Raw genomic sequence first — 27,543 nt, forward strand, 5'->3', positions numbered from 1 at the left:
ATTATCACTATCATGAACGATGGCTCTTTTCAGTGAGTTTCGCCAAGAGCTTACAATACGGGTAGATATAATGCATATCATTGCTACCGTCTTTCGAGGCTGTGTTGATATGAGGTGACTTTAAACACCCCTGACAAAGACTGTGGCGACAACGGGATCTCAAGGCCTACTTGGCAATCGAAGAACGCACTTCCAGCCTTTTCCGACTTTCAATTTCATTTCGAAAGGATGAAATAAGGCATAGTCCAAGCTTTTTAAATTATGCAATAAAAATTCATCAAGCAGGTAATGTATTTATCCAATCTTTTTCACCATGAAGTTCACACGTCTCTCCATCCCAAGAAAGTAAGAAGAATATCGGCACAATAATCCGAGAAAGAAACTCAACTCTCTTTCCATAAGTAGTGAAGAACCATCGAATGATTACTGAATCTCTGGTTTAGTCTGGTCCCAGGGGCTTGGACATGATAATTCGCTTCGTGACGAGACAACGTCGCACTAGTGAGATCCGTGCGTGTTTCTACTTCCTTTGTGAACCTTGACCCCGAAACTTCATACATCCATTGTGAATTCATTGTGCATGAGGAGAAAAGAAATGTGGATTGGGAACTGGTTGGGGATTAAGGTTTGTAATAGGCTAAAACTTGAGTTGGGGTTTGTTTGTAAAGATTTTGAATATTTGTTTGCTTAGATTTTGTCAATTTGAGCGATTGAAATTTTACTTCTAATGAAGTCTTCTCTTTAGCGCCCACAACAAGCTCTCGATGATATTTCCTTCGATAATCATAAACAACAGGCTTGATAAAGGATACAATCGGATCACAATAACATGAATTAGTTCTTCATCAGATTCTACCCCGAGTCCCGATTGGACGATATTCCCAAACACTTCGCGCACAGACTAGTGGTAACCAAGATGCGAAGTTCTCACATCACCATTGCATTTTTGCATTTTTGCGACCATTTGACAAGGCAAATTCTGTGAATACCGTTGGTATGAAACGCGCGATCTAGCCTAAGAATGATCGCGGGTAGGAAACCCAACCGTGTACGTTATGCACGTCGAAAGAATTACTCGTAGGTGTGGACGTTGCACGCGGCCTCAACTACTGTATGCTTTGTCCTCCCCCCGCGATTTCTGTCACTTTGGTTGATGTGGTTGTAATCTTTTGATGTATGGTATACATGTTAATGGAGTATTGAAATCGAGAACTGCGGGACAGAAAAAAGGAATTAATGAGTGGATTAGATTAGATGGATTGGAATGGTGCTGGTCACATATGTAGTTGAATTTTTAGTATACCAAGGTAAGATCTCATTCCTATTCTACACTCACGTCAGGATGTTGGAGTATTAAAACTGATTGACAATTCAGACTACTCGAGGACGTCATGCACCTTACTCAATTTTCCCTCTTAGTCTTCGCGACAGGAACAGGACTATGCAATGCTTCTCTTCTTCGTCGAACCCCACAGCCCGCACCAATATCTACTGCTTCAACAACTCTTCAAACCGTCACATCATCACCTACTTCTCCAACTCAACCCGAAGTTACAACGCCACCAGGCCTTAAACTCGCTCAAATCGCAGGCATTCTCACAATCCTTCCAGAATGCAATCGCTATATTCTTTCAGCCTCCAGCGCTGTTTCCAGCGCTGTCTCCTCAAACGTTGCATCCAACGTATCCGACCAACTAACATTTCTTAGCACAGCCGCTGCAGCCAGTATTTCCATGGCACAAGCTAGCATCTCCGCCGCTGATGCCAGCGCTTCTAGTGCCATTGCCATAGTTCAATCATCCGCCTCGGCAGCATTGGCAAGCGCGAGTTCGGAAGTGATAAACGCCCAAGCAAGCGCCAGCTCAGAGCTCGCAGCAGTATCGGCATCTCTTATTTCTGCGGCCGCTCTGGCAACATATAGTGCTCAAGCAGCGGCATTAGCTAAAGGTGCTGCGGCGACGGAGAGTGCGTGGGCTATTTCCAGTCAATTGGCTGATGCAACGTCGGCGGTACAATTCTCGAAGGCGACAACTTTGCCAATGACAGTCGCAGTCGTGTTGATTCTTGGAACGAGTTTTGCGAGTAGTGTTATTAGTGTTTTGGTTTATCGATTTATTTCCAAGAGGAGGATAAAGCGGGAAAAGGAAAACGAGAACGATATGAGAGATGCACAGAATAGGAGTGGGAATGGATACTATGGTGCTGGTGGAATGGAAAAGGGACCAAGAAGTTATAGAGCTCCACATCCGGGGACGTCATACAATTATCCCGCTACTCAACACTCCTCAGTTTCAACCTCACCCCCAAACGAGAAATATATTTCACGATATACCCCTAACCCGGAAGAAGAAGTTATCAACAGAGATTATGTAGAAGGAAACTACGAAAGAGGTAATGAAGATAATTATTCTACACACGATATCATCGACATTGAAAAGGAAATCGCAGAAATGGATTACCAGATGAGAATGGCCGAAGCGGAATTAGAGCGAAGAGACAGAGAACGATCTTTTAGAGCGAGTGAGAGTGGATTAAGCAGGAGTAGTAAGAGTATCAGCGTTCTATTTACTCCCAGAGACTTGCCTCAGAAGGCGGGAGAAAGGAGAGGAAGTGGCGCGAGGAGTATTATGAGTATGGGAATCGGTGAAAGATTGAGAAGCATGATGCCTTCTTATCGACAATCTCAGGCATCTTCTTCTTACGAATCGAAAGAATTCTCAAAAGATAGCACACGAAATTCGACCGAAAGAGATCTAGAGGAAGGAGAAGAAATTATTTTCACGTTGGATGAAAGACCCCCGCCGTTACCGAAATCAAACCCGGCGGCGGTAACGAGACCAACGCATACGTATACGAATAGTGATATGAGCATTATGACGCTGAGTCCGAGTGTTTATGATGGTGGTGCGAGTAAGGGGGGTTCGAAGCGGGGCAAAGAGAAAGGGAAGGGTCCTTTTGGATTTTCGATTGGGACGGCTTATTGATTGAGCGTCTCGCAGTACAATGAGCAAAGATACTTTGTAGTTTTATTAGATATTTTATTTCTTTTTTGGGTTGGGTTGGTGGTTAGGGAGGAAGTAGGGGTTAGGAAAAAGAGGGCAGGATACCAGAGATTTTGAAAGACTGTTTATTTTGTTTTTTAGGTCATTGTATATGAATAATGAATAGAAATTTTAGGGTATAGATTACCTACTCAAGAACATCGGTTTCCAACAGTGATTTCATTAAAATGGTGATTTTGATTTCTAAAATGCTGTTCTCTTTCGAACATATGAAGTCTCAGAAAGCAACACCTATTGAGCTCGAACCACCCAGGGTGTTTGGCTGAGCAGCAAGTTCAATACTTATTTCTGGCTGTGTAGATAATTCAAAAAGTCCCCGACAATGAGGAATATCTTGTTTTGATCTAGAAGATCGTGGACAGTTGCTTCGTCGAAAAGAACTCTGGAGAGAACACTGGATGTCCGCAGAGAACAAAGCCCCAAGCGAATTCTCGAGATCACATATATCTAAGTCTTCTGTGAAGCTGCACAGTAGCATTTTGTTCAAAGCCGACATAATTCTCGAGGTGCCTTTGTCCTGCGCCGAATGCGGGATCCATTTAGTATCAGTGATTCTCGGTTACTTCAATTATTTAAAACTGTTCAAGTTGAGATGAGATTTGTATTACTTGACATAGATAATTAGAACAGCTGCTGTCAATCGTCATGAGATGTGGTGTGAGGGATGAAAAACGAGAAGCTTTTGCGTTGTGAAATATTGGATGGAGATCTTGTCTGTTGGTTAAAAAGATACTGGCCGCCTATATTTTCATTTTTGTTGTCGATTTGCTAGTGTATTTTGGTACTGCTATATTTTAACACTTGCGAGCCAATTACTAGTTGCTCGATATTTCTTTTCAGATGATTATTTTAAGTATCAAGTAAAGATGACGTGTCTACTATATCGAAATCGTTAACAGTGATGATTACCGTGTATTTTGAACATCATCCGAACCAATATTCCAATGTCTCTTATTGCCGTTCCAACTCGGTTGGTGGTGTTGTTCTCACAAAACCTACACGAACTCCTGAGATGAGAAGTTGTATCATCACATAATTTCATAAAGCCAAGGCTACCATGATCAACCAATTTGGTGCTTATTGATATCACTATGCTCATATGATACAGACTTGCACCACCACTCGCAGCACGTGAAGAGTTAAGTGGTATGTTGCACTTCTTGTCTTGGCTGGAAGCTTTTATCATGCTTGCGCTGGCTTTCTAGCTCGGAAGATACGCTGATGGCACTTGCCACTTTTAGTGATTCACTATCAAGTCCCCGAAGATCGAATCATGCACTTAGGTGGAGCATGCTTTGACCGTTGAGGCTAGGGCATTTATCCTTTGGTTTTAGCTCCGGGAATTCCCATATAAACTTCGGGTGTAGATTGTTTGTTCATAATTGCGAACGATTGTCCATTTGCAAACTCTAAAAAGGATGACACTATCTAACCACTGGTGCGTGGATGAGATGGCGTGATTTGGCGCGGCATGAATAAACGGGAAAGCACGCCGTGTTTGACCTTCACCCCGTTGTTCTCAGAATCATACTCTCTGGATCAACTGAGAGAGTTTCGTAGAGTGACAACAAAAACAATAGGGTTGATAGTAGAGTTATGGGATGATAACAAGTACACTTGCCATTATCACTTCACAGCCAATCTCCAAACAAAACTATAGGCGTTTAATAATTTCTTATACATGCGCTGTAGGCGGGCTGAATACACAATCTAGCCTGGTAACCGAATAGATTTGCATCATGTACGACATTTTGCTTAATGGTAGCTCACATTTCCACGTGGTATATTTAGGTGGAATTCCTTTGATCGGGGCCTCTCAAGATACGATTCACTAAGTGACAGAAGAACAGACACGTAGTGTATGCGGAGTTACCACCTAAATAAGTGAGACCACGTTGCCCTACTAGAGCGTATGAGCTTTCTCGCTTGCGTAAAAGATTTGTAGAAGAACAGCATAAATACTTCTTGTCCTTCAACCCAGAACTTAAGAAAGAACCCATACAGAGGCATCAAAGAGCAATGGGAAAGGATCAGAGTCACTTCACAGCAGTTTTTCATCTCCAAATTTGAAAGTTCGGTAAGCACCACTTCGGGAGAGAATGATCAAGAGATCACACGCTGGGAAATACGAGCATTGTCAAATTGCAACTTTTGTCACTATACTTATCATTATTATCAAACGAATAATAGAATCTTGTTGTCGTTTTCTAAATACAGCATCGTATAAGAGCTCATTTGGGCATCGGATAGTACCATCTCAGGAATCGGAAGGTGCAGTTTGAAGAACGAAGAAGGACTACCAGACCCTCGAGCCCTGGGCACACCCATATTTAGAGTTGCTGAGAAGCGGTTGAAGTGATTGTCTCAATCAGTTACAAGATCAACGTCTCTTAAATATCGACAGATAGGAAAAAATCTCGATGTGCTGCATGGATGAGTAGTGAATTGATTCATGGATAGATACCACAGGAGCTGTTGTTTGTTATTTGTCATGTTTGGGGATCAATCATGATCTCCTTAGGAACAGGGCAGGGAATCTTTCCAACCACTTAATGCATTAGAAGAAACCATTCGTACCTACATAGGTACTCGAAGAAAAGAATGCTGTCCAAATGAGGTTGATTTCACAAGACACAAAGGTTATATTCTCCACCCCCACAATGCTGAGGCGAGGGGTAAGTTCTTATCCGAGACCCATTTTTATTCTCCGCAATCAACCTCCGTGCAAATCCTCCACCAAAATACACAAACCTCAAGCAGTAGAAACACAAGTCACTACAGTCGGCATAGTATTCCGAGCTTCAAGAATGGATGAAAGCAACTCCGTTGAATAGCGTAGGTTAAGTAATCTGTATTTCTTTTCTCCATATATCTCATTTCCACTTCATGCTCACCATCATACAAACAAATAAACAACTGCAAACCATCAATTGAAACCTCCTATCAAATACCACCAAAATGGCTGTCAAAAAGATCCTCCTCCTCAACGGTCCAAACCTCAACCTCCTCGGGACTCGTGAGCCCCACATCTATGGTTATGACACCCTCGCCTCCATCGAATCTTCTCTCACCACCTATCTCTCCTCTCTAACACCCTCCGTCACTCTTCTATCCTTCCAAACTAATTGGGAAGGTGCGCTCATCGATCGTATTCACGAAGCGCGTACTGACGGCACCGATGCTATTGTTATAAATCCTGGTGCTTTCACACACTATAGCATAGCGCTGCGAGATGCATTAGCTGGTGTTGATATTCCATTTGTGGAGGTGCATATTAGTAATGTGCACAAGAGGGAGGAATTTCGTCATAAGAGTTTCTTGAGTGATAAGGCGGAAGCTGTTATTTGTGGGTTGGGCGTTTATGGCTACAGAGCAGCGGTGGAGTGGTGTGTAGGGTGTTTGAAGGAGAAGCCAAAAGCGTGAGGGGGGGACGATTAAAATTGGATGCGGAAGAGCATGATATCAAGTGTATATTTGAATATGTGGGATGCCAAATAACGAAATATTAAAGAACATTGCAATCAGTTGATGGAGACGAGTTGAATCAACTTCCGAGTGGTAGTTATTGTCAGAGAGACCTTCAGCTTTCCCGGGAATTTCGGGTTTCCAAGCCAAGTATAAAATCCGATTTCTGGAGAGCCCTCTCAAATTTTAATGAAGGTTGTCAACAATTCGACCTATGTATTTGCTAATGGAGAGCGGGTAAGTCTGTTTTGGGCTAAAATTAGTAGCATGTGGTATGCGTCAGGTATCAATTCCCGAAGTCTAAAATCCATGGTCTTTCTATGCAACATATGTCATTTTCTTTGTCAAGCTTCATATCCGCATAGTGATGTATCCTCAGTACAATGGTGGAATTTTCACAATGACAACAAGAGTCACAACGGCCATTTCGAAGTAAGTGTATAGGCCCGACCTCGGATTTGGCTTGTAGCTTTATCATCCTATCAATTTCAACCCTCCAGGAAGTATGTTCCTAGAGGAAAAGACCCTACCAAAGTTATAGCTCATGCTCTCACATCCTCGAAGACTTTTAGACCTCTGAAATAGTGCGGGCACTAGTACCGGCATATAATCGCCATGCCGACAAACAGTATGTCATCCTGTAACTAGTGAGACTTCAATTCGCAGATGTTATATACTATGATTAATCTCATTCTCTCCTAGATAAGGATCAAAGTTGATGTTATCTCCACCACCAGTGGAACCATTAATAAACTTATCGAAGTCGAAGTCGGTAGAAACATCCAAATATCCATTGCTGGAATTGTTGAACTCCACCTCACCAAACTATTCAAATATTAGTAGTGAAACTCAAAATAAATTATATGTGATGAGCATACCGGTTGATCATCCACTGGGAGTGCGTTCATAAAAAGGGGCTCTGGCTTGGGCGCAAGGATTTCTGCAAGGCTAGGCGACTCTTCTTTCATGGCAAGGGCATGATATTTCTTGTTATGTTTGTTTAGGAGCGCTCGGGTGACAAACCCTATCGTGAAATAAGCACATGAAAAATGTGCGCATTGATACCGACGGTGATGATGTGACTCGTGCTTGTCCCGTTGAGAAGAAGTTTCAAAGCCATCAATATTACGAACACAATTTACATATCGGCATATGAAAACTGAGGCGCCATAAGTCTCTCGAAGAACTTTGGTATCCATCTGGTTGATATTAGGAAACGCTGCCGGGGCATTGTTTCCCAGCAGAGACTCGATCGTTCGTTGAAAATGGTGAGCAATGGCACTTAAGTGAGTTGGATCCATTTCACATAAGTCCAGTGAGATTGCTACTAAATTTTAGACAACATATCGAACTTTGAGAGTGCACTTACTTTCTGGAGATTTGTCCAAAGCAGCCTCCAAGTGCAACTTCGATCGGGCTTCGAACCCAAGAATATCCAGCATCAACTTTCTAATTTCAGGCAAATGACTCAAACCTTGCAAACTTTGATTTTCGGTGATAGTTCCAATCTTTTCTTGTGTGTCTTTCAATGGGGGATGGCTTCTTTCCTATAGCGCAACAAAGATTGCAGTTGATCTAGAAGCTCTGTAGAGAGTTGAGCAACGGACTCAGTTTATTCTTATACCAGATTACTTCTTTTACTTCCTCCACTATATAACCGATACGGAAACGATCGAATCAATAAGCAATCAACCTTACTACAATATTTATTTTTCCAGCTGCTCATTTCTGTCGTATTTTCTTTAATTTACGAGCAGCATACCTATAGACAAAGCAAAATTTTCAATCTTGACGATGTCTTACGAAGAACGGCCAGCCAAGCGTATGCGGATCAACAATACTGGTAACCATGAAAGCGAGATCACAGAAGATGAGGTGTTCTACTCGCCTGCCTTTGAAAGTGCAAATGCCCTGGGAATGGTTGGACGGGAAGTATATGAATGCTGTTATGGGATGGTAAACAAGATTTGAACATCTCTAAAACCCTTTCAAAAATTAACAATAGAATAAATAGTTAAGCGACATCGCCGTAAAGAAACTATGCAGTTCAGAGACGCATTCAAGCCCTATACGTGTCGAATTTCGTAGTCCTAATCGTCTTTCCTCGGGTGATGATCATCACTCAACTACCTTCGACATATCAGGATTTGCATCGGCACAAATCCTCAATGACTTGGCAAGTGTTCCAGAAATTAAAACGCAGTTATACTGCCATTCAAAGATTGAATTTGACCATGGCGGACCCAGTCGACGGATGATCAAACGTTCTGGAAAATTGCTTGGACTGTGGTTTTTGAACGTAATCATCTTTGGTCCACATCGTTTTGTTGAAAAGATAGGGGAATACTTATCAATCAGAAAGATGTATCTTCAAGATACACTCGGTTGTGAACGGTGCGTCCCGTACCGTAATCCCCATGCTATGACCCCCGACACGGAGGAAGTTGTGATGACAGATTTATCTATCTTGGCTCCCGGATATCACGATGTAGAGGAATTAAAATCCGGACCAGATCTTCTAGCGCAGTTGATGGAAGGAGAGGCTCCTTTGAGAGAGACTGAGGCACCCAAAATTGTGAAGGCCTCCTTATTCAGGTAAATAACTAGCACATTCATAAGGGCATCGTCTACAGGGACTTATGGTATCTTCATTATAGGCATCAAAAGCAAGCTTTGACTTTCATGCAGCGTCGCGAGGAAGGTTGGAATTTTGATGATGCAGTTTCTGACATATGGAGTTGGCGGAGTGATACTTCGGGGTGATTAAAGTACACCCCCTCATTCTTCTAATCAATTTCTGTGTTGGCTGAGACTATTAGTTACGTAAACAATGTGACCGGATACAGCACCTGTGAAGCTCCTCCAGAATCCGAGGTGGCCTACTAGCGGATGATTTGGGATTGGGCAAGACACTCACCATGATATATTTAATAGCTTCAAACCAAGCTTGCCTAAATTATGAATTACCGCAAGCTCATCCTCGTTCTTCTGAATTGGGGCTTTCGAGTATGTCAAAGGCTACACTACTTATTGTTCCTCCAGCATGTATGTTCCAGTCCATGGCAAAGAAGCTCATTGTTCAATTCTAACGCAAGAATAATGATACAAGTACGGGAGCATCAGTTCCGATTGTAAGTCTCCGCATATTTCTCTCAAATCGAAGTTGCATGGCATGCGTCTTCGCACTCGTGCTAGATTTCTGCGGTATCAAAATATCTAGACATCTCGTACCGCAAGCACTAACATGCCATATCTACCATGGCAGCAACAAAAAAAGCATAGATTTTCTCAGGCAGTTCGATGTTGTTATCACTACATACCACACTATTGCGGCTATTTGGAAGCATCACAGCGCTCATCAAGATGATGAATCTCTATATTCTTTCACTTGGCATCGCGTAGTTCTAGATGAAGGTGAGCGAAGGTGTAGTGACATAAGCTTCATGCATATATCTAACTTCTATAGCTCATATCATCAAAAATCCTCAGAGCTAGCTAGCTCGAGCTTGTTGTGCTCTCAAAGCAACAAGACGATGGGCGATAACCGGAACTCCTATTCAGAACAAACTTGTGGACTTCGCCAGCATTGTAAAGTTTCTGCGCGTTCATCTTTATTCCGATACAAGAATTTTTGTAGAAGAGATTACAAAGCCATTCAGAAATTCTTCCTCTATGGATGCTAAAGGGCTTTTACGACACAAAACACTTGTACGGGCCATTACCATCAGTCGCACGAAGGCAGTCATTGAACTTCCATCACGTGTTGACGAGATTCACCATCTCAATTTTACCTCGGCTGAGCGAGAGAAGTATGAGGCTGAGAAATTGCGAGCGAGAGTGGAGAGATCAATCTCTTCTGGGAATCAGAATGGAAAAACATTCAATGCGCTGGCACTACTCAACCGCTTACGTCTGATCTGCAACCACGGCCTATTGCAGCTTACACCTACTAAAGATCATATGGTGTCTCAAGGAAGTGAAGTTATTTCTTGCTCCATGTGCGGCGACTATCTACAGGAAGAGGTCTTTGGTGGCCCTTTTCCTCCCGGCATTGATATTCAACGTCAACCATTATGCGAACAATGTATTCTTCAAGAAGGAGACAACTGTGACCGATCGCCGAGTAACAGTTTGAACTTCACAAATACAGCAGAAGATTTGAGATCTGTAACACCACCAACAGTTACAGATATTGCATTTTCTATCCAGCACATGTCGACAAAAATCAATGCTCTTCTAGCAGATCTCCGTAAATACAAGAGTGCCGAAAAAAGGTTGATACATTCCAATAAGACCAAAAAGTATCTCAGAAACTAATGTGTGATAGTGTTGTGTTTTCATACTGGACTAACACGCTTGATCTTGTGCAAATGATGCTGGAGAATCAAGGAATACACTACACAAGGATTGATGGGACAATGTCTCTGTCCAAAAGAAATGAGGCTTTGGGTGCTTTCAAGAACAAAGATACTGTTCGCGTAATTTTTGTCTCAATCACTTGTGGTGGTGCAGGGTGAGTTATATCTATTGCAAGTGTTGGTGTTTAGCCACTAATGGGTATGAGCAGGCTCGATCTTACCACTGGGTTGAGAGCATATCTTCTCGAACCACATTGGGGCCCCATGATTGAAGAACAAGCTCTCTGTCGTGTACATCGAATTAGTCAGAAGCGTAATGTTACTACCATCAGATATTTGATGCATGATTCGTTCGAAGAGGTACGCTCGCCCAATTTTTGTCTTCCATTGAGACGGGATTTGATGAGAGCTCTTGATAAAGCTTATGATATTCTAACAGCTTACAGCAAATTGTGGATCTTCAAAAGAGAAAGAAGATGCTTGCAGATGTTACGTTTAGTCAAAATTGTATCTCAGAGGCTGGCGTCGATATGAGTATTTTACAAGTATGTTTCCCCATTGAACTTTCATATCTCGTTTGTAATTCTGACATATATCCAGTACTTGAGATCTGTTCTTGAGTAATATCATAAGATAGGTCTGAGATTATCGTTCAGTTATATAATCGCACCTTATAAGATGTTACTATTTAGGAAGAGCCAAATTCATAATATTGGACTGCAGGTTCGCTATTGTCAAGTCAGGATATTCTCCCCGCCGGCTTAAATTATGTTCCTCCGCCAGTAAATTGAGGTATATACTCGGTGTGACTGGAAAAGATACTAGAAATAGTGAGAAAGGGGTAGAATATGAAGAAATAAAAGCACTCGAATCGCACATATAGATGGGTAGAGGAGTAGTTGGAGGGGAAGCTGGAGTTGTACGGCTGAGCTCGAGTTGTGGATGATGCCTTTCGATAGATTTCTGGTAGCAATGTATTAAGTGCTAGCGATATATCGATATGTATTGATAGCAGTATTTACACTCATCAATACAAGTAAAAGTAGAAATGGTATGAAATATCAGTAGATATTGAAGTTTCTGACAATGAAACAAATTTCCCGTAAAACCAAAAGTTGAGTAAGAGTGCACTCACGCTCTCAACTTTCAAGAGCAAGTCCGATACAAAGTGTCACTTCCTTAGTATTCAAAAGCTTAGACATATAGATTCCCTAGCTTGTCGTTGACGCTTCTTTGTTTACGTACAGCTGTCGACGCCCTAGAGAAAGTCATGTCATGCTTTTATATATGTGTACTACGTCTCCTAGTTTGGGACAAGCGAAGGTGCTCAGGGGTATGTGGATATTTGAGATTCGATTGAATGTTGATTTTTAGATTACTTCTATGAGTATGGAAGATGATAATTAGGTGAATGAATTGTAATAAATACATACTTATGCAATTGTATTGTTTTATGTAATAGCTCAATGAATAAAGATGATTCTCCAAGAGGATTAGGATTTATCTGGAAATTTTCATTCTAGTCAAATGTAGTATTTGCGGAGACGTAGGCCATATGTCTCTGGGGAGCCACATTATACATGATTTATTTGACGAGTGTAATGAGAGAAAAATCCACGAATAGCCTTGATGGGAAATCGTTTGATAGTGAATGATTACAGTAAAAACATCAGACCAGTTTTATTACTCTTCTCGTGGTCTAGGTCAAATGCGTATGAAACGTATCAGATACCCCAGTCTGCTTAGTCGAGGTGGAGGTAGAATGCATGATGACGAGGACGACGACGGAAAAGACGGGGAAGAATGGAGAGAGTGGAGAACACAATGGGAGAATGGGAAGAAGATATAGGTGTGTGAGGTAGTGAGATATAATAATGCAGCGGAACAAGAGCGGATATTGAATGGAGACATAACTTAACCCTTCAAAGTGTTCCTATATACAATAAGTACTTGTGTACCTCAGCCCTCTTCGCCAATGACGATATCCCCAGATAGCCATGGTGATTGACACCTAAGCATCCATCCAAAACCATTCACTCATTCCAGCCCCGAATTCACCCTTCTTACGAAAACTTCCAAAGGAGAATCATCCAATTCTTTCCTCCGTTTGCAATTCCAAATACGAAGTCCGTATCTAAAGTTCACTCCTTCCCAAAGCAGCCATCCAAGCGATAAGTAAGTTTTTTTGCGGAGTTGGGGGAATTATTATCACCGAAAACGAACAGAACGAATCCCACGCACGATAAGAATGTATGTAGGTATGTGTATATGTATGTATGTATGTGTATGTATGTATGTGATGGAATGCAACTTAATAATTCCATTTCGATCCAATCCAACGCCAACAATTGATTTTTTTTTAATGCAATTATGTATATACGAGTACGTACTAACTTATGTGATAACTTTAAAGATTATATACATTTACTAACTAATAGTACATACATATATACATGTTACATGCGTCTTGGAAATATAAATATTATATCCAAGTATTTTTCTACCTACTTAATATACAACAACCTCATTCTTCCTCTTCTTACAATCTGCTTGATATTAAATTAATTTCATGATTATATGAATCAAATGAAACAAAGCACAAAACATCTCCATCCATACATAACAGTAACACCCGAAAAATGACCCCTTTACCTTTACCTCTTCTACCTTTACCCCAAAGACAAGCCCAAGCTTCACACCTCCCATCATCTCCACTGCGTCATTTCAGCCTCAATCTGGTCTTAGCAAAAGATTCCATTCTGATAAATAGTTATCAACCACCATCACGTAAATCAAGACTAAGACGACTACCGTTGAATTTAGTGCGTCTACCCATTTTAGAGGAATTGGATGGGATGAGTACACTTTTGGGTGAGTTTGGCTTCTCGTTTTGATTGGAGAAGATGGAGGGCTTTTATGATGTGATGTGAATTATTCGAGGCGGAAATATCTTGAAAGGGAAAGAAATCAGTGAGAAGAAAGGCTGGATTGATGATTGATTGATTGATTGATGATTTGATTGTGGAATGCTTTTCTTGGGATTGATTTGCTGATTATGGTTGGTTTTACCAAACGATTAGTCTCAAAGGCTAGAAAGGTATGTGTTCAGTTGTTTTGTTTCGTTTGCTTCGATTTGATTTGAAGATGGATAACGGGTTATGGATGGGCGAATGGCGGATGGTAAATGGCAAATGCTAGATAAGGGAGAGAGCGAGGGAAAATATACATCCTTTGAAAGCTGCGCAGGTGGGCAGATGAAGATTCAATCGACGAGGGAAAAGGAGAGGAAGATGGAAACGAAGATATAGAGATAAATCATCCATCCATACATGCATATACACTAACAATCATCTCTCCAGCCAAAATTTGATTTAGTCCTCCGAGTAAGTTCTCCTTCCAAAGATTCCAACACATTCACACCTCTTTATTCCCAACCCAAACTGACCTCCCCTCCTTCAGTTAATAGATCTCAACAACGTCCCTTTAACCAGTGGAACCGCATACATAAAATGGCACATCTCTTCCTCTGTTGCCTCCGAGCATTCAGGACAAACACCTCGCTCCCCCATTAAAGAACACAAAGTCCATTGGGATTACACTCGATCCATCCCTGTCCGTCTCACAATCGATAAATCCAACCATCTCTCCGAATGTCTTATCCATTTCGAAGTCATCCAAGACTATAATTCTGGAGCTACCTCGAAAGGAGAACGGGTCACTCTAGGACATATCACGTTGAATTTGGCGGAATATGTAGAAGAGAGTGAAGTTGAGGGCGAAGAGGGAGTGGTGAGGAGATATTTAATGCAGGATAGTAAGATCAATAGTACGGCCAAGATTGGGATTAGTATGCGACACGTAGAAGGGGAGAGAAATTTCGTAGCGCCAACATTGAAGAGTGCGCCTGTTTTTGGAGGGATCGCGGGGATCATGAAGGGCGAGACGGGGGATAATGGTGATGATATTGGTAGTGAGTTTATATCCTTTTCTTCATCCTTCCATCTGTCTCACGATGCGCAAATCCGACCCGGGATGCAATATTAATTCTTCTATGAAGATATGCCACAACTTCAGAAATCCTCCGATAAATCCGATCTTCACGATATGTATCGACGCGCCCTCGCTGCCTCTTGGACTTGTTCCCCTGCCGAGATGCCCGCGGATGAATGTGTCGAAGATATATTCGCCGGAGGAGATGGCTGGAAACGCGATCCGGATTCTTCCAATTTCGATCACAATGAGTACAGTCGAGATCTACGAGATACACCTCGAATAGTACAAGATGATAGGGAATTAAGCGCAAGTGGGGGAAGCGGAGAGGATTTGAGAAGACACAGGAGAAGTCATAGTGATGCGAGCCAGAAGAGTAATCTAACCACATCATCTTCTGTTCCTGGAGGTGGAAAAATGGGAAGAGCAGATGGGAGAGGTCATCGATATAAACGAAGTACCGACACAACACGCAGTGGGGTTTCATCAAGTGGAGGTAGGAGCGTGAGTGCTCAATCTGGACTCTCGAGTATGGGGGATAGGGATGATGAGATTTCGATCATGGGGAGTGGAGAGAGAGGAAGACAGGGGAGAGGTCTGGGCCATATTCCGGGGAACCATCATGGGTATGTGAGGCCGAGGGAAGTGGATGAGTTTGATATGAGAGAGGATTTGGTGGCATGGAAATTACCCGGGGAGGTTTCTTAGATAGATATGGATATGAAGGGGAAGGGGGGCTTGTGTATAGATAGATGGTAGATTGGACTGGGTTGTATATTGGATGGCGAAAAAAAAATAGGCTGGCTTCCGTTTGGGCTTGCGTATATATGGAGTTTATGGGATTTCTGGCTGGGGTATAGCTAAGAAACATTGGAGAAGCATAACATCATGGATGGATGGATGGGCGGATGGATGGACGAAGGAACCACGGAAAAATAGATTGGTTGGTTGGTTTTTATTATAGATTTTTAATTGCTCTAATTTCAACGCTCTATTTTCTTCTCGGCTATATATATTTCTGTTCATGTACCTTTGTCAGGCAGAAATTATGTATTGATCTTGATTGATGTAGGTACCTAGGTATATCAAACTCCTAAACGCCTCGCTTCGCTTCTTCTTTTCTTCTTGTCTTCTCATCCATATCTTCTAGCTTACAGCTCTTTCATTTTTGAGATGTATAGTTTGCAAATATGCCATGTCCATATGCTAGATAGGGCATGAAATAGGGCTGAGAAGATATATGCCCTCAAAGTGATATGTTTGACTCTTGATAGGATAGAGTCATCAGACCAATTGTGAAGTAGGTTCTGTTTAACATCCATATCCATATCCACGAATATTAAGATCCACTTCATCCAAAGAACCAAACTTTTGCCATACACCACCCAAGTCCCTCTCCCTCATCAACACTCCCACAAACACTCAATACCCCTACACCTCCCCACCCACCCCCTCCTCCCCCTCCAAAACCCTCCCCCTCAAAATCCTCACCTCCTCCACCGGTCTATCCTCCGCCCCCGTCTTCACAAGCCCCATCCTCTTCACCGTCCCCATCCCCCTCGTCACCCGTCCAAAAATCGTATGTTTCCCATCCAACCACGGCGTCGGCGCCAACGTAATAAAAAACTGCGATCCATTTGTATTCGGGCCCGAATTCGCCATCGATAATATCCCCGCTCCCGTGTGTTTTAACACTGGGAGATTTGACCCTGAGGGGGGGACAGTTCGTCTTCGAACTTTTCTCCGTAGATGGATGTTCCGCCGCGTCCGGTACCAGTGGGATCACCAGTTTGCAACATGAAGTTGGGGATTATCCGGTGGAAGATGATGCTATCGTAGTAGCCGCGGCGAATGAGTGTCTCAAAGTTGGTGCAGGTTTTGGGGGCGTGAGAGGTGTAGAGCTCGAGGGTTATGGTGCCCTAGAGAGGAGAGGGTGTTAGGATGGTTTGATTGATGCTTTGCTGGCTCTTTGGAGGGTTTGGGGGAATTGGAGGCGGAACTATTCTGAGAACTCTCTATAGCTGTTTGTCATATGAATGACGCTCCCCTGGCCCTCTGGGGGCTTCAGGGTTGGTAGGTGGGGGAAGTGGAGGGAGAAACTATGCTCAGAACTCTCTATAGCTGTCTGGTGTATGCATGACGCTCCGCTGGCCCTCCGGGGGCCACTGCCGTGGAGGCAGAATATCAAGGGAATGGAAGTAATTGGGAAATTTGTACATACCATCGTGGTTTCTAGGGCGATATTTACGGCCATTTTGGGTGTTTGGATATTTACAATAAATCGAATATGGTCAATTGATAATATAGAAACTATAAAGTAAATTCAGAGTGAAGAAAGAGTATCGTGTTAAAGATTCGAGAAGGCTTCAATTTATTGTTTACTTTCTGCAAGGCTGAAAGAAAGTTTATCGCCCACCAGTGGCCTTGCCAAATCCCTGCTGTTTGTTTGTTCCTCTGGGAAGGACAACATCCATAACCAACTTCATGTCCTATTTTGTGATTTCCTAGCTGAAATTCAAAGACCACATTCACTTCAAACCAAATTTGATATTTCTGAGAGTGAAAGAATTTAGCTGGCTAAAAACAAAAGGATCTAAAATTTAAAGTTACCACAATGAACTAACTGGTTTCAACTGTGAAAATACTCTCAATACCTCACTACTTAACTTCCAACCTGTCAATCCCATAGTGGTCACGATTTACTCCATACCAACACCAAACAATCCAACCACAAAAAATGGACAACGTCAAAGATCTGCTAGCCAAATATGGCTCTATGATCTACACGCATCGAGAGATGATTAAATTAGAAATTCATGTTATCCTCGCTGCTCTCTTCCCCATCTACATCGGATCACATGCATCACTTCAACGCCCTCCTTCCGCCTCACCACCTCGCAAATCCTCTTCTTCTAATCGTCTCCTAACTTCAGATGAAGAAGATGAAGAAGAATCCAGAGCTCAAATGGAGGGTATGACGCCTTCTGATGCTATCATCTTTCCACTTCTAGCTGCTGTGGCGTTGGGAAGTCTCTATTTTATTATTAAATGGTTGGACGATCCCGCTATTCTCAATAAGATATTGGGATGTTATTTTTCTGCTCTGGGAATTTTTGGCGTCGGGAGATTGGCAAAGGATTCATTGGATGTGGGAGTGGGATTTATATTTCCAAACGTGTGGACGAGGGGAAATAATGTTTTCCATATTGATCAGAAATCGAGACGTCAAGTTTCTGAGGATGGACAAGGGAAGTTGGTTAGTGTTGGAATTGTGAGTCCTCTTCCTGGACGACTTTCAAAGATCAATCTACCAAAAGGAGTTACGAATGCGTTGTGGGATGTTCGTGGTCTTCTGAGGACAAATTATACGCTTCATCTCCACATTAAGACTATACTTCCTCATCAAAAGTCTCCGATCAAATTCACATCGCTCCTCGGTCTCTTGATAGGTATCGCCACAATCACAGCTTATAATCTGATGAATGCACCATGGTACCTTACAAATCTAATGGGATTCGGCTTTTGCTATGGATCTCTTCAACTCATGTCCTTGACTACATTTTTCACCGGCTCATTAGTTCTCTTCGGACTCTTCTTTTACGATATCATTATGGTATTTTATACTCCTTTAATGGTCACCGTGGCTACAACTCTGGATGTTCCAATCAAGCTTGTGTTTCCAGCGGGTGAAAGTGGAAGAGGTAGTATGTTGGGATTGGGAGACATTGTTCTACCAGGAATCTTGGTTGCGCTGGCTTTAAGATTCGATTTGTATCTGCATTATTTGTATTTACAGAAACCAAACTCTTCTACCGTTTCTCCTGCCACAACCTCAAAGAAAGCACTCACAAAAGTCTCAACAACCCCCATTCCCTCATCCCAAAAGCCAGCCTACAGACCAGCAACCGGTCTCTGGGGTGAACGTTTCTGGACTGCTTCCTTCTCGCCTCTCTCTTCTTCCTCCCTCAAAACAGGCGTTGAAGGAACTCGTTTCCCAAAACCTTATTTCAAAGCCGCTCTCGCGGGGTACATCATTGGGATGCTCGTAACATTATTTGTTATGAATGTGTGGAAGCACGCACAACCAGCTCTCTTGTATCTGGTTCCTGGTGTCGTATTTAGTTTGTGGGGAACGGCGGCTGTGAGAGGAGAATTAAGAGTTATGTGGGAGTTTACTGAGGATGGGAGCTTAGAGGACGAGGGGAAGAAAGATGAGGAGGAGAAGAAAATTGAAGGAGAAAAGAAGAAAGTAGACGAGAAGAAGGACGATGAAAAAGTGAAGGAAAAGCAAATCTCAAATGGAGAAGTAACAAAGAAGGAGCAAAAACACGAAGAAATCAAAACGAAACTCGCAGAAGCGATTGGTACGCTAATGGACGATTCAGATGCGAGCTCGGTGCTATCTGATGGATCGATTTCCTGGCCTGAAGATAATGGAAATGCAAATGCGAGTGAAGCAGATGATGAATTGGTTTATAATAGGTCAGAAAAGGAAAAGCATGAGAGGATTGAGAAAACGGCGAGGAAGAGTTTGAGGGAGAAGGAGAAGAAGAGGGAGAAGGAAATGGAAGATCAGATCTTCCTCTTTTCTATTACGGGACCGGGATCAAGGGGGGCGGAGAGGAAAGGAGAGAAAACGGGGATGGATGGAGAGGGGGAGGAGAAGAAGAAAGATAGATGAGAGATTGTGGAGAGCGGGTGAGTCAGTACCAAGATCAATCAAACCGACTCGAAATGTCTAGTACTCAGAGAGCAGGAATGAAAAATACATAGGTATCCATCTTCATTACCATAGTAATCACAGCATGGAAGGGACAAGAGAGGAAAGAAGAAGAAAAAGAAGAAGAAGAAGAAGAAGAAGAAGAAGCTGTAGATGATATCGCAAAATAAATAAATGAATAGATGTACAGCTTACATATCATATTATATTGAATATTGAATCCTGAATAAGGAATAGGAAACTTCAAATGAATAATACTATTTCGCTCCGCATCTCACATCTCACATAGTGTATCTAAAAAACACGCTCGAGATATGTAGTCCCCCTCTCTATGCCCATCTCATAGATCAAAGACCAACGACAAAGAATTAGAAGTTCTAAATCGTCAAGCATTATGTGTTCATCCATTCATCCATCATCTTAGAACCACTACAGTCAGACTGACTATCAAACCCAGCACCCACATCAATACATTCATCCATTCCAACCACCATGTACTATCATCTGATTCCCCTTTCTTCTTTTTCTCTCGCTACTGGTTTTTGTCCACTCAACCCAACTCATTTCATTTCAGCTCAGCTCAGTTCTGTTGAATTCCATTCCATCCAACTCACATGTTAACTTACACACCAACTCATATATTAAATTAAATTGTATTTCTCATCCCCTACCCCCCCTTTCACAAAAACACACAAACACACAAACATACCTCAGCAGCTCGACATCCATATCAAAATAACCTCGTATGCTTCCACAGCAATGGCTCTAGAGGAGCAGTAGAGCATGGCTCGTGTAGCACCTAGCTAGAGAGTATTCAATATGATGTCTGCTTCTACCTTTCCCACCCGCCAACCCTGAAGCCACTAGAGGGCCAGCGGAGCGTCATTACGATTTTACGACTTCATTACAGGATGTTAGAAATTTGAGATTTTGGGATTCTGTGACTCCAGTATTCTAGGGTTCTAGAGCGATTTGACATATGTATCCAGTGATCATGTTGTGTGAACTGTGAACTATGTATGTATATTCGTTTTTGAATTGTGTTTGATTATATCTATTTACTCTGTAGGTATCTGTCTATCTTCTTTTCCCGATTTCTTAACCGGTTCTGTTTTGTTGATGTATCTAGATAGAATGAAATGAAATGGTAAGGCTTCTCTCCCTACCTATCTAGTATCTATTGATAAATCCACCCGCAACTCCCAAGTGTCAAATTTGCTCACTCTTTCTTTCTGTTCATCCCTCTCCAAGACCTTTCATTCCATCTCCTCTAATCTTCCGACTCCCAACTCCCGACTCCCAACTCTCAACTCTCCTTAAACCACGAATCCCATGCAATTCTAAAAAGTAAGAGACCCCCTCCAAATCATCTAAGATCCAAATGCAGCAGCAGGATAGCTTCTCTTTTTCTTTCCACCACTTCCTGAAGCTCCACTCCGACTACTACTTCTTGAACTTTCTTTACTTTGTTCATCTGCTTGTGCTCTAGGACGCAAAAACACTTCCTCTGGCAAATCATTCCATTCTCTTTCTGGTCTACGATCTTGAAAGGATGTTGTATGTTTTGATGGGGGTGGTCTTGTTGCTGTGCTCATTGGAGGAGGAGGAGGGGGTGTTGATTTCGCAGTCGCATTTTGAATTAAGTTTAATACAGGTGTTGGATTGGTCTGTGGTTGTCTAGAAATATGATCTTGAACCGAGAATCTTCGTCTGAAAACGAATGCGTCTTGTGGTCGTAAACGTCTGTAATATCCTTCGACCAATTCCCCCTTTTCGAATCCGCGCTTGGTGTACCACTCCAATGCTTCTTGATTATCGACCCAGACGTGCGCGTATAATCCTTCTATTCTGACACCAATTGGCATGCGAGAAGATGTAGCAGATTCGATGACGGAATTCAAGAGTGCGGTTGCGAGACCAAGAGTTCGGTAGGGAGAGAGTAGAGTGAGAGATTGGAGATATATACTATATGTATTTGCGGGAGGTTGGGCATACGGAGAAGATGGAGGAGAGGGATCGATTCGACAGATTATGGAGCCGATTACTTTTGGTTCGGAGTGGGAGTCTGGAGTATATGTAACTACTCTTGAGAAAGAGAGAGAGATTGGTATCGAAGGAGAAGGGGGAGAAGTAATAGCGTGGTAGAAAGCATCTGGGTATGGAATTGGGAGGAGGAGAGCATTAATACGACGTAAAGGTTGGATATGATGATCTTGCGGTGTTTCGATTTTATAACCCCGGGGAAGTTGCTGTGATGATGATGCAGATGATGATTGTAAAGAATCTGGGGTAGCGGTAGTTGCGGTGGTTACCGGTGGCAGAGGGGCATTGGTAGAGCTTGGTGGACCCGATGCAGGTTGAGGTGGAGGGATTTCTTGACCTGCATTTCCATTTCTATTCTCATGAGAGTCTGAAGTTGTGATTGGCGTTGTTCCTGGTGGTGGAGTGTATGTAGGTTGTTTGGGTTGAAAGAATGATCGAATAGTTGGCTGTTGAGGATGTGGTGGAGGAGGGGTATTGTTTGACATGCTGTCTGTTGTATTCATTGTTCAATTTACTTTGCTTGGGTATAATCTGATCTGATGTTTAAGGAGAGACAAAAATGCTTGGAGGGAGAGAGAAGGTGTGCGTGCTCTGACTGCTTGGTGTGGATTGATAAAAGAATGAATTGTATGAGAAGAGAGATCTGTCTTCTTAAGACTTTTCCTACCGGTAATTCGTAGAGTAGAGCATGAGGATATGTATTCTCCCTAGTGATGACATGTAGAAATCGACTGGAATGAAGGAATTGGATGATATCAAGGTTCAAGGATATCATTTCTACTTTGTACCTTTTTTTCATCAGCCACAGGTTTCCATTTTTATCCTTTCTATCCCTTCACTTCAAGCTGGTTATGACTCTGTACCTAGTAAATACCATACCCAGTCGAGAGTGAAGCTTGCTTACCTTAGCTCCTGGGTGGCTAAATATTAGTCATCTACAGCTGGGCCTTCACCGCCCTTACTAATCCAAGTCAAGTTAAACATGACTGGCAATAATTTCGAACATCATTGAGCTTTTGGTATGAAACCCCAAAGTCCCTAGTGCAGTACAGGAACCGGTACATACACATACAAGACCCAAGTTTCCCGAAAGTGTAAGAAAGAGGTTCAAGGGAAAACAAGTTGATTAATATCAATCAATTTTCTACCTCTGAAATATTGAAGGTATTCAGACAACGACGACACAATACTTCCCTTCTATTTTCTTCACTTCAAGTCAAGTTCAATATCAATTAGAAAATGATCGATTATTTATTTCAAATACCTTTTATCATTTTTTAAAAGAAGGAGAGACAGAAAGACAGACAGACAGGCAGACAGGCAGACAGACAGACAGAGAGAGAGAGAGAGATCTTCCAATCATTTCTTTCCATCCACAGTCCCAAACCCTCTCCCCAAGTTTCCCCCAATTTAACAATTCCGTCAGCCTTGGGGTTTTCAAGAATTTCAATTTGTTCCAAGGAAAATCATTCCACCAACTGGCAAATATATCTTCAAAATGTCTGCCAACGATCAGTTTCCTCAGTCTGGTATAATAATTGCTGGTCAAGATGAAGGAATTGATACTATGGGGAAACTTGTAATTATCCCTTCTCATTACCTTCCCTTGCCTTACTTCACCTCGCCTTTTTACAAGCAAAACTCGTTTGTTGCCTTGCTTACTTACCAATTTACTGACATTCTACAATAGACCAATTCGGTACTTGATGATATTTTCTACAATATCATTCATGATATAGTATTACAAACTCATCGTGAAGAGAAAATAGCAAAGGCATGTTCTGCTGCTATTGCCATTGAACAAAAAGTCGCAGAAACCAATCCTGATTCAATAGACGATCCCACGTCTTGGAACACAAATCAAATTATAGAAACCGACGCTGCGAAGTGGGAAAATAAAGAAGTTTTCTTGAAAGGCAATCCATTAGAATTGGTCGAGGAGATTATTTGCGCAAAGTGTGGTTTACCTCGACTTTTACAACCTACAGATGGAGTGGGAGCAAAGAAACCTCCTCCAGGAAAGGAGTTCTGCAAGAAGAAGCCTTTTATTGAGAAACCATGGCATGATGTCTATGGTCAAACTTATGTGCCAGAAGGACCAGGGAGAGGAAAGAAGAAGAAGGACATGATCAATCCTTTACTGCAACAACAGAAAGAAGGAACACCGAACAGTCAGGATGGTGAAGATGAAGGACCCGCGAAACCAATTTCTTTCCCTCACGCCAAATGTCACAATTGCAATACATTCTTACCGATTAAGCGAATGAATAATCATATGGTGAAATGTATCGGAGGTGGAGGAAGAGATTCTGCAAGAGCTGCTGCCTTCAAAATCAATGGAAATGGATTGGGTACAGGAAACAATAGTCAAAATGGTACACCACCATTAAGTCGACAAGCAACACCACAACCCAATGGAGGAAAGAGAGGTAGTCCCAATAAACGCGAAGCAGCCGATGATCCAGATTTCGAATCCGATTCTCCACAAAAGAAGAAGAAATTCTTGAAGAAACCAGGTAGCTCGGGTGGAATTATTCTGAAGAATAAACTCAAAGCTCCGAAAATGACAAAAACACCTTCACAACTTTCCTCGTCAAATCTCAGTTTCGAACACAAAAGACCGGACAGTGATGATGATAATGATTCGGGAGATGATGATCGAGATGGCGAATATGGAAGGAGAACTAGTATTGAACCGAAGAAGAAAATGCTGGTTAATAAGACGGGGGCGGGGATAGTCAAGAAAAACAAGGACGGTGGTGGTCTTGGTATTGCTGGGCTGAGCGATAAAAAGAAGAAGAAATTACTATTGGGAAGACCGGGGAGTGGTAGTTCAACACCAGTCCTGAAACCAGGTTCGTTACCAATGGATGAGGATCGAGAGAGGGAACGAAAGAAGATTAAGAATGGAAATGGGAGTGGGACTTTGAGTGCTCATAAGAGAGATAGAGAGAGAGAAAGAGAGAGGGAGAGAGATAGGGATTGGGGTGCGGATGAGAAATCTGAGAGTAGTCAGACTTTGTCTAGTCCAAATTGAGAGGGGTCGTGAACTGGGAGGGGAAAGTTGTATGGGGGGCGTTGAATTTGAGTGGTTAAGGATGGGCTGCAATAGAGAGGAAAGAGAACTCGTGAGTTCCTTTGTGTAAGACCATGGTGGGATGAATATTTGAAAGGCATTGATGGGGAACAGGATTCCAATGGGTAACATACTTGCATATGGCTGGCGTTCATTTCTTACTTCTTACTTCTATGTTCAGCATTCAAATATGCATGTACGCAAACGTTTCAGAGGACGAATATACCTAAGGTATGGTGTTTACATTGCTACTGGTGCTGAAAATGTATCGGGAATGCATTGGGGGTATACATTCGGCGTTGCATTACCTTGTTTTTTTCGCTTTTTGTTTCGTCTTGGACGACTTACTTCTTTGTATTTATGATGGGAAAGGGCTGATGGATTGGTGGATGGGATGTGGGAATGGGGAAGGAGGGGATGATACCCGTTAGTTAGGAAAGGCAGGGGAATATAATACAATATACTTTACTTATGAGTGTGGCTAGATGGTTTTCCGATGGGAGTTCGTGTCGTGCTGTGTTTTGTCGTGCTGTTATGAGCTGTGCTTTGAGGGGGGATGCCTTTTGATGGAGAGTTTGTGGTAACGAGAATCATGATATTATGGAATTACGAACTAGTATAGAGGATTTGATGGTGTGTAAGAAGGAGAGGTTAATGTCTTTGCATTGAACATTTGCTCAGACTGATGGGCAAGTGGGCACCTAGTATACAAGCAAGTGCTTATGTTTTAAGAGAGAGAATTTATTAGTGAGCGAGGGTCTATGTGTATATTTTTATGTGTATATACATATGCAAGGATTCATCTGTATATGGTTTGGTGGTTTGATCTTGCATCTTTATGATCTTGATAATGAGAGATCTGATACTGGAGGTTGAGAATAGGTGATTGATTGTTCTTAGGGAGTGGAGGAGCGGAGTGGTTTGAGAGATGACGGGGTGGTGAAGGGTAAGAGAGTATGAGGAGGAGTTGAGGTTTGAAAGGGGCTTGGAAGGTTGTCGAGGGCTGCTGAGGGCTCGGGGGCTGAGGAGGGGTGGGTCGGGGGAGAGAGCGGTGGTTTTCTTGTTTGTTTTGGAGAATCGATGAAGAAAGGGATATTTAAACTTTTATATTTCTGCTCTTCTTCAATATCGTGATTCCCTAAAGAAGAGAATGCTTCAATTTGATGGGGCCACTCGGATGTGACTTGGTACTCCCAGTATAGTATTTGATGGGAATCGGGGAAATCTTGTAGTATGATATGCTGATTACATGAGGCGGGATGGGTGATGATTATGGTGAGTGAGTGCTATTCATTCACTCATTCCCGTTGTAATATGCCGCTGCTATTATCGCTGGGGTTTCTTCATGTTTTGTCTTTGTGGGAACTATTTATGCTGCTGTGATTTCACGAATTAATTCCTTTTTTGTTGTCACTGTTTTTATATGGTTACTCCTTTGAACTCCGGTTCCTCTACATTTGGTATTCCTGGCTAGGAAATTGGGAGGAATGGGAGAGTGCGGAGGAGTATGCGTTTGAGATTTGAATCCCTTGTTCGGTATCTTGATGTTTATGTTCATGGTGTATGTTGAGAAGTGGACGGGAAAAAATGGGAGGGGGGTTTTATAGAATCGTTAGGTAGGTGGTGTTTGTAATGTGGAGTTACGATCCTTGGGGTTGGGTCATGCTATGTATGTATTTGGCTGTTTAGGAGGAATTTTCGCAAGACAAATGATTATGAAGTAGTATTTATAATCGAGGGGATTTTAGGATGAATGCCTGATCATCTTCTTCTTCTTCTTTTTCTCGCTTGGGTTCTTCGTCTTGGTGGTTTCACCTTAGTGTTTGGTGTATGGTTGGGAGGTACAACTTCAAAGTCTGCAAATATTCTTGTTCTTGTTACGATTTCTGATTTCCGATTTGGAATATCTTATATTCTGCGATTGGCATGTATGATGTATGCTGTAGATGCCACGTGGTAGATGTGCAGAAGTCGGGAAGTTTCACCTAGTTGCATATAAAAGAAAATGACTACTTGTAGTCTGAGGTCTTGCAATTGTGTGGTGCTTGTAGGTGGTGTTAATGAGAGAAACGCTTTTTTTCTATTGTATTGTGTTACTTTGAGATGGACTTGGGAAAAAGAGAAGATGAGCGGATATTTCTGTGGGTGATGAAAGCTACAAGAATAAGAGTGAGGAGCATGAATATTGATATCGATGTGGCTAAAGTTGCTATTGTTGGCGTTTTTACTGCCGTTGTATTCATTTCTTGACTCGGGATTGTTTCTTGTTATCAATCAATCGTCGAAAGTGTTTCGGCTATCATCGTTTGTCAACATTATCCTTCTTTACACTATCTCTGTCTCTATCACGCCTCCCTTTTCAACCAGAATAACTCTTGCATCTAGAAATAAAGCTCACATATCTTATACAAACAGATTGGAGGAGCAGTATGGTAATGAAACTGTGCGTTTCTTCCCTTGTGATCTTTGGCTAGAAGAAATTGTGTGTTTGTAGAGAAAGGAATACCTAGGTATGTCTCGGGGTAATTTATAGAAACATGTGGAAATGCAAGAATCAAGATGGAGAGGAAAAGGTTTGGAAGCATAATTCAAAGTGATGAAATAGAGGTATTGAAAGGATTCAAGGGGAGAGAGAAGAAAAGAGGATATGATAGAGTTTAGATAGTTGTTTTGATATCTTAGTTTTTGGAGAGCAGAGAAATGGGTATATAAGTATCTCTCCTTTAGTCATTTCATAACCTCATGAATCCTTTAGTGAAGTGACTGTGCCAATTCGGGGACTAATGATCTCTTCTCGGCCTCATTGGTTGATATTTGGAAATAACTCAA

General features: G+C 42.2%; 9 protein-coding genes across 9 annotated transcripts; 6 read left to right on the top strand and 3 right to left on the bottom strand.

Annotated features, from left to right (window-relative positions):
- Positions 1-1,391: 1,391 nt before the first annotated feature.
- On the top strand, positions 1,392-2,984 carry Bfra_008565 (uncharacterized protein; the record flags this gene model as incomplete). The annotated part of the gene is made up of 1 exon (XM_037338924.1): positions 1,392-2,984. One exon carries the CDS (start codon positions 1,392-1,394, stop codon positions 2,982-2,984), a length of 1,593 nt encoding a protein of 530 aa, XP_037192230.1.
- Positions 2,985-6,020: 3,036 nt separating this feature from the next.
- On the top strand, positions 6,021-6,485 carry Bfra_008566 (putative 3-dehydroquinate dehydratase protein; the record flags this gene model as incomplete). The annotated part of the gene is made up of 1 exon (XM_037338925.1): positions 6,021-6,485. One exon carries the CDS (start codon positions 6,021-6,023, stop codon positions 6,483-6,485), a length of 465 nt encoding a protein of 154 aa, XP_037192231.1.
- Positions 6,486-7,196: 711 nt separating this feature from the next.
- Positions 7,197-7,969, bottom strand: Bfra_008567 (putative nacht domain protein; the record flags this gene model as incomplete). Its single annotated transcript, XM_037338926.1, has 3 exons — positions 7,197-7,352; positions 7,406-7,551; positions 7,897-7,969. The coding sequence occupies 3 exons, from the start codon at positions 7,967-7,969 to the stop codon at positions 7,197-7,199; spliced, it is 375 nt and encodes a 124-aa protein (XP_037192232.1).
- Positions 7,970-8,321: 352 nt separating this feature from the next.
- Bfra_008568 (putative snf2 family helicase protein) lies at positions 8,322-11,509 on the top strand (the record flags this gene model as incomplete). The annotated part of the gene is made up of 11 exons (XM_037338927.1): positions 8,322-8,483; positions 8,542-9,122; positions 9,185-9,273; positions 9,462-9,572; positions 9,637-9,658; positions 9,820-9,941; positions 10,027-10,801; positions 10,855-11,040; positions 11,095-11,245; positions 11,332-11,430; positions 11,486-11,509. 11 exons carry the CDS (start codon positions 8,322-8,324, stop codon positions 11,507-11,509), a joined length of 2,322 nt encoding a protein of 773 aa, XP_037192233.1.
- Positions 11,510-13,524: 2,015 nt separating this feature from the next.
- On the top strand, positions 13,525-15,583 carry Bfra_008569 (putative respiratory complex assembly protein rmp1 protein; the record flags this gene model as incomplete). The annotated part of the gene is made up of 5 exons (XM_037338928.1): positions 13,525-13,756; positions 13,966-13,982; positions 14,245-14,268; positions 14,345-14,855; positions 14,943-15,583. 5 exons carry the CDS (start codon positions 13,525-13,527, stop codon positions 15,581-15,583), a joined length of 1,425 nt encoding a protein of 474 aa, XP_037192234.1.
- A 980-nt stretch (positions 15,584-16,563) lies between these two features.
- On the bottom strand, positions 16,564-17,129 carry Bfra_008570 (putative peptidyl-prolyl cis-trans isomerase-like 1 protein; the record flags this gene model as incomplete). Its single annotated transcript, XM_037338929.1, has 2 exons — positions 16,564-16,794; positions 17,097-17,129. The coding sequence occupies 2 exons, from the start codon at positions 17,127-17,129 to the stop codon at positions 16,564-16,566; spliced, it is 264 nt and encodes an 87-aa protein (XP_037192235.1).
- A 483-nt stretch (positions 17,130-17,612) lies between these two features.
- On the top strand, positions 17,613-19,556 carry Bfra_008571 (putative signal peptide protein; the record flags this gene model as incomplete). Its single annotated transcript, XM_037338930.1, has 1 exon — positions 17,613-19,556. One exon carries the CDS (start codon positions 17,613-17,615, stop codon positions 19,554-19,556), a length of 1,944 nt encoding a protein of 647 aa, XP_037192236.1.
- Positions 19,557-20,965: 1,409 nt separating this feature from the next.
- On the bottom strand, positions 20,966-22,141 carry Bfra_008572 (putative gnat family protein; the record flags this gene model as incomplete). Its single annotated transcript, XM_037338931.1, has 1 exon — positions 20,966-22,141. The coding sequence occupies one exon, from the start codon at positions 22,139-22,141 to the stop codon at positions 20,966-20,968; it is 1,176 nt and encodes a 391-aa protein (XP_037192237.1).
- A 995-nt stretch (positions 22,142-23,136) lies between these two features.
- On the top strand, positions 23,137-24,675 carry Bfra_008573 (putative transcriptional activator protein; the record flags this gene model as incomplete). The annotated part of the gene is made up of 2 exons (XM_037338932.1): positions 23,137-23,217; positions 23,329-24,675. The coding sequence occupies 2 exons, from the start codon at positions 23,137-23,139 to the stop codon at positions 24,673-24,675; spliced, it is 1,428 nt and encodes a 475-aa protein (XP_037192238.1).
- Between the last annotated feature and the right edge of the window lie 2,868 nt (positions 24,676-27,543).

Source organism: Botrytis fragariae (genome assembly GCF_013461495.1).
Source record: "Botrytis fragariae strain BVB16 chromosome Unknown tig00000061, whole genome shotgun sequence".
NCBI lineage: Eukaryota > Fungi > Ascomycota > Leotiomycetes > Helotiales > Sclerotiniaceae > Botrytis > Botrytis fragariae.